General features: G+C 40.9%; 1 protein-coding gene across 1 annotated transcript in view; it reads right to left on the bottom strand.

Moving 5' to 3' along the window:
* Nucleotides 1-6018, bottom strand: part of LOC139116635 (mucin-2-like) — a 53125-nt gene that overhangs the window by 1563 nt on the left and 45544 nt on the right. The window contains exons 37-38 of the mRNA XM_070679231.1: nucleotides 2534-2644; nucleotides 802-2286 (exon numbers count right to left, since the gene is read on the bottom strand). Of these exons, the coding sequence (XP_070535332.1) occupies nucleotides 1424-2286; nucleotides 2534-2644 (974 nt within the window). The 3' untranslated portion in view covers nucleotides 802-1423. The remainder of the gene's footprint in view (nucleotides 1-801; nucleotides 2287-2533; nucleotides 2645-6018) is intronic.

Raw genomic sequence — 6018 nt, 5'->3', positions numbered from 1 at the left:
GTGCTTCTGAATTCTAAACAACTATAAGCTCAATTATTGAACCACTCTTTATTTGAGAATTGGGATTTGGCCAAGTGGTTCTGTCTGTTGTGTCTCTGCTAGGTGACTGGATGCCATATGTTGGAGTTTGGAACCCGATTGAAAACACTGTATCGGAGCAAAATACGCTGTTTTGGGTGCAGCACACCCCTTATTTTATCATCCTATTATTTCCAGCCAAAATGTAGAAGAAAACTAGCAATCGTATGTTTCACCTTCATACAAGTGTATGTAACAGCGTTTTTTTAAGGGACAATGTCTTTATGCTTCCTAATGATATGTAAGACAATAAAAGCTAATACAACAGACCTAGAGGTGTCTTTAGTGTAGAGAATTGGACTCTGTTATATGTATAAAACCAGTGACACAAAACACTTTTGTACAAAGGAAGTATTTCCGATATCTTAAAAACCACATTTTGGTCTCATAACCAGATGACAATGAATCATTGTCCATATGTTTTGACTCTGCTCCATTCAAATTTGTATTCACTGTGTCATATTTTCTGTTGGTACTTATGAATTAATTGTGTATGCAGATTTTTCAGATGAAAAGACTAGGAACATGCAAAGCTCTAGTTTTGGATCTGTAGGTCACCTTTTCTAGATCTCCCCTATCATATAAGGTTTTTCAAACAATAGGACGATTGCATGTAAAAAACTGCTTCTACTACAATGAATTCAAACAGAAAGAAATCTATGGGTAACATCGCTTCATATTCGTATATTTAACCCTATAAATGGACTCATTGCCTACATTTACCTGTTGGTATGATCCTAGAAGTTGGACTCGGAGCTGTCCCTGTACCAGGTCGAGTAGAACTGGCGGTTGGGGCGGTACCAATGGTAGATGATGAGGTTGGTCCTGTAACTATTTTACGAGTTGTGATAGGCCCAGTGCCAGGTGTAAATGTTATGGCTGGAGGTGTGCCAACGGTGTTGTTGTTGTTGGTCCTGTGCCAGATGTAGTTGTTCTGATAGGCTGTGTACCAACTGTGCTTGTTGTGGTTGGTCCTGTAACAATTTCACTTGTTGTGGTAGCTCCAGTGCCAGGTGTAGTTGTTATGGCTGGAGGTGTGCCAACTATGGTTGTTGTTGTTGTTGGTCCTGTGCCAGATGTAGTTGTTGTGATAGGCTGTGTTACAACTCCACTTGTTGTTGTTGGTCCTGTGCCAGACGTTGTTGTCGTGGTAGGCTGTGTGACAACTCTACTTGTTGTTGGTCCTGTCCCAACTGTGCTTGTTGTGGTTGGCCCTGTAGCAATTTCACTTGTTGTGGTTGGTCCAGTTCCAGGTGTAGTTGTTATTGCTGGAGATGTGCCAACTGTGCTTGTTGTAGTTGGTCCTGTCCCAACTGTGCTTGTTGTGGTTGGCCCTGTAGCAATTTCACTTGTTGTGGTAGGTCCAGTTCCAGGTGTAGTTGTTATTGCTGGAGATGTGCCAGCTGTGCTTGTTGGTTTGCCCTGTAGCAATTTCACTTGTCGTGGTCGGGCCAGTTCCAGGTGTAGTTGTTATTGCTGGAGATGTGCCAACTGTGCTTGTTGTAGTTGGTCCTGTCCCAGCTGTGCTTGTTGTGGTTTGCCCTGTAGAAATTTCACTTGTTGTGGTCGGTCCAGTTCCAGGTGTAGTTGTTATTGCTGGAGATGTGCCAACTGTGCTTGTTGTAGTTGGTCCTGTCCCAGCTGTGCTTGTTGTTGTAGTTGGCCCTGTAGCAATTTCACTTGTTGTGGTCGGTCCAGTTCCAGGTGTAGTTGTTATTGCTGGAGATGTGCCAACTGTGCTTGTTGTGGTTGGTCCTGTCCTAGCTGTGCTTGTTGTGGTTGGCCCTGTAGCAATTTCACTTGTTGTGGTCGGTCCAGTTCCAGGTGTAGTTGTTATTGCTGGAGATGTGCCAACTGTGCTTGTTGTGGTTGGTCCTGTCCCAGCTGTGCTTGTTGTGGTTGGCCCTGTAGCAATTTCACTTGTTGTGGTCGGTCCAGTTCCAGGTGTAGTTGTTATTGCTGGAGATGTGCCAACTGTGCTTGTTGTAGTTGGTCCTGTCCCAGCTGTGCTTGTTGTGGCTGGCCCTGTCGCATATGTTGCTGTAGTGGCGGGTGGTGTACCTAATGTTGGTCTTGTTCCTGGTGTTCTAGAAGGCTCCCTCGTTGCAGTAGTTGTAGTCGTAGATTGGCCTGGTCCTGTACTAGGACTTGGAGGTTGTCCTACAGTCGGTGTTGTGCTGACAGTCCATTGAGATGTTGTAGTTGGTCCTATAACGGTAGTCGATGGTGTTGTTGATACAGTACCAATGGTTGAAGGAGTTGGTAGACATGTGTAGAGAAACAATTTTAACTTTTAAAAAAAGGCTGCATTAAGTCAGTCATTCAAGACAAAATGAATATAACAGAAATACATGGCCAACATCCAGGTGTGATTCTGTTCAAGAAACTGTCCTTTCAATGTTGGTTCTTATTGACTTCAAATGTTCAAAGATATTTGTTTTCAACAATTTCTTACCAGGCGTTGGCTTAATTGGTCGACATTCCCACAATGGACAACAACCATCATCTCCCATTAAAAACACAAATTCGCCTGGTGGACATTTTGGAGAAGGACATACTGGACAAGCTGTGAATACCAAAAATCATTCAAATTAAAGACATCAATATTGCACCATCAATTACACAGAAGTAGTGTTCTCAAGAACCTTTGATTTTTGAGTAGGAATGTGGTAAATGTCACACATGTATATTTTTGAATCACAAATTATATGTAGTTACAATTTTCCATCATTGTAGCAGTTTGATATGGGGAAGTTAAAATCATTTGAATAATCTCCAAGTGTACATTGTATTGTTGTAATTATTTTATGAAAAAGACACTCACAAACAATAGCTAAAAATTCATCATATACTACGATACAGTGAAGAACAAAAATCCGGATTCAATAGTGCCCTTTTAAACTCAGTAGTGAAACTTTACATAAGTGACCCATATTTTATTTGATAACAAAAGTGTATTACAGTTTGCACTCCAAACTGTCATTTCGGCAGACTGTATTCAAAACAAATGGGCAAATTTCACCACTTACGAGTTGTTGGAACTGTTGGATGGTATGGAGGTGTCTCTCTGATGTTTCTGAAAATGAAACCAAATGTATACAAAATGATTAGTGTGAAACATGTATATATGCCCTTCTGTGATGCTCTCATGCTTATCTACACACTTCTAAATTCGAATATTAATAAATATGTTACAAGTTTAAAAAGTTGTGGCAGGAGAAGAGGACAAGGGGCTACTCGGGTATTTAGTTCCCTAAACTCACCAAACACTTCTCAACATATAACTGCTGGTGAGAAAGAATCTCCACCAGCCAGCTCTTTTCCCTAAGGAAAAACACCTGAAAGATATGTCAGGTGCTGCTGTCTGACCTGACACTTTTATTATCTGTTTACCTCCCCACCCAGCAGATTGTATAAACTGTACCAGCTTCTCCCAAGATGTTAACTGCATCTCCATAGTCGTATCTGTGTGCATGGTCATTTTGTCTCCATATAGATTGCAGCAAGTTGGAGCTGCACGTTTCGAACACAGTTTTTTTTCAAAGGAATATTTCTCATCGGAGATGACTAGGAAACGCCCTAATGCTATATATTTTCAAAAAGCAGAGTACCAAAGTTGAGTATGGTAGCAATGATTTACCCCAAATGAGACGCAAATGTATATGAAGGGTAAAATCCTCAACTTTGGTATTCATGATAAAAATTAATTTAAAGTGAAAACCTTGATACTGAATATATATGTATAATACATATACTATATCTGTATAATATTTCAGTTCCAACGAGTGCATATGTAGAAAAAAACGACTTTTTTATTTTGCATTTTCTATCATAATTCTAAAATGTAGGGTTGAAAGACTGACATTCAAACAAAGTGATTAAAAACATAAGGATAATTAACATGACTCTCATTCAAAATGTAATAACTTTATTGCAAAACAAAAAAGTCATTTTGATATGTAACATATGAAGAACATAAAGTTTGTGTACGATATGTCATAGTGAGTGTATGAGCATGAGTGCTTCTGAATTCTAAACAACTATAAGCTCAATTATTGAACCACTCTTTATTTGAGAATTGGGATTTGGCCAAGTGGTTCTGTCTGTTGTGTCTCTGCTAGGTGAGTGGATGCCATATGTTGTGAGTTTAGAACCCGATTGAAAACACCGTATCGGAGCAAAATATGCTGTTTTGGGTGCAGCAAACCCCTTATTTTATCATCCTATTATTTCCAGCCAAAATGTAGAAGAAAACTAGCAATCGTATGTTTAACATTCATACAAGTGTAAGTAACAGCGTTTTTTTAAGGGACAATGTTTTTATGCTTCCTAATGATATCTAAGACAATAAAAGCTAATACAACAGACCTAGAGGTGTCTTTAGTGTAGAGAATTGGACTCTGTTATATGTATAAAAGGAAGTATTTCAAATAGCTTAAAAACCACATTTTGGTCTCATAACCAGATGACAATGAATCATTGTCCATATGTTTTGACTCTGCTCCATTCAAATTTGTATTCACTGTGTCATATTTTCTGTTGGTACTTATGAATTAATTGTGTATGCAGATTTTTCAGATAAAAAGACTAGGAACATGCAAAGCTCTAGTTTTGGATCTGTAGGTCACCTTTTCTAGATCTCCCCTATCATATAAGGTTTTTCAAACAATAGGACGATTGCATGTAAAAAACTGCTTCTACTACAATGAATTCAAACAGAAAGAAATCTATGGGTAACATCGCTTCATATTCGTATATTTAACCCTATAAATGGACTCATTGCCTACATTTACCTGTTGGTATGATCCTAGAAGTTGGACTCGGAGCTGTTCCTGTACCAGGTAGAGTAGAACTGACGGTTGGGGCGGTACCAATACTAGATGATGAGGTTGGTCCTGTAACGATTTCACGAGTTGTGATAGGCCCAGTGCCAGGTGTAATTGTTATGGCTGGAGGTGTGCCAACGGTGGTTGTTGTGGTTGGTCCTGTGCCAGATGTAGTTGTTCTGATAGGCTGTGTACCAACTGGGCTTGTTGTGGTTGGTCCTGTAACAATTTCACTTGTTGTGGTAGCTCCAGTGCCAGGTGTAGTTGTTATGGCTGGAGGTGTGCCAACTATGGTTGTTGTTGTTGTTGGTCCTGTGCCAGATGTAGTTGTTGTGATAGGCTGTGTTACAACTCCACTTGTTGTTGTTGGTCCTGTGCCAGACGTAGTTGTCGTGGTAGGCTGTGTGACACCTCTACTTGTTGTTGGTCCTGTCCCAGCTGTGCTTGTTGTGGTTGGCCCTGTAGCAATTTCACTTGTTGTGGTTGGTCCAGTTCCAGTGTAGTTGTTATTGCAGGAGATGTGCCAACTGTGCTTGTTGTAGTTGGTCCTGTCCCAACTGTGCTTGTTGTGGTTTGCCCTGTAGCAATTTCACTTGTTTGGTAGGTCCAGTTCCAGGTGTAGTTGTTATTGCTGGAGATGTGCCAACTGTGCTTGTTGTGGTTGCGCCTGTAGCAATTTCACTTGTTGTGGTAGCTCCTGGTGTAGTTGTTATTGCTGGAGATGTGCCAACTGTGCTTGTTGTAGTTGGTCCTGTCCCAGCTGTGCTTGTTGTGGTTTGCCCTGTAGAAATTTCACTTGTTGTGGTCGGTCCAGTTCCAGGTGTAGTTGTTATTGCTGGAGATGTGCCAACTGTGCTTGTTGTAGTTGGTCCTGTCCCAGCTGTGCTTGTTGTTGTAGTTGGCCCTGTAGCAATTTCACTTGTTGTGGTCGGTCCAGTTCCAGGTGTAGTTGTTATTGCTGGAGATGTGCCAACTGTGCTTGTTGTAGTTGGTCCTGTCCTAGCTGTGCTTGTTGTGGTTGGCCCTGTAGCAATTTCACTTGTTGTGGTCGGTCCAGTTCCAGGTGTAGTTGTTATTGCTGGAGATGTGCCAACTGTGCTTGTTGTAGTTGGTC

This window comes from Ptychodera flava, chromosome 17, assembly GCF_041260155.1.
Source record: "Ptychodera flava strain L36383 chromosome 17, AS_Pfla_20210202, whole genome shotgun sequence".
Taxonomy (NCBI): Eukaryota; Metazoa; Hemichordata; class Enteropneusta; family Ptychoderidae; genus Ptychodera; species Ptychodera flava.
This window is presented reverse-complemented; position numbering and strand designations above follow the sequence as displayed.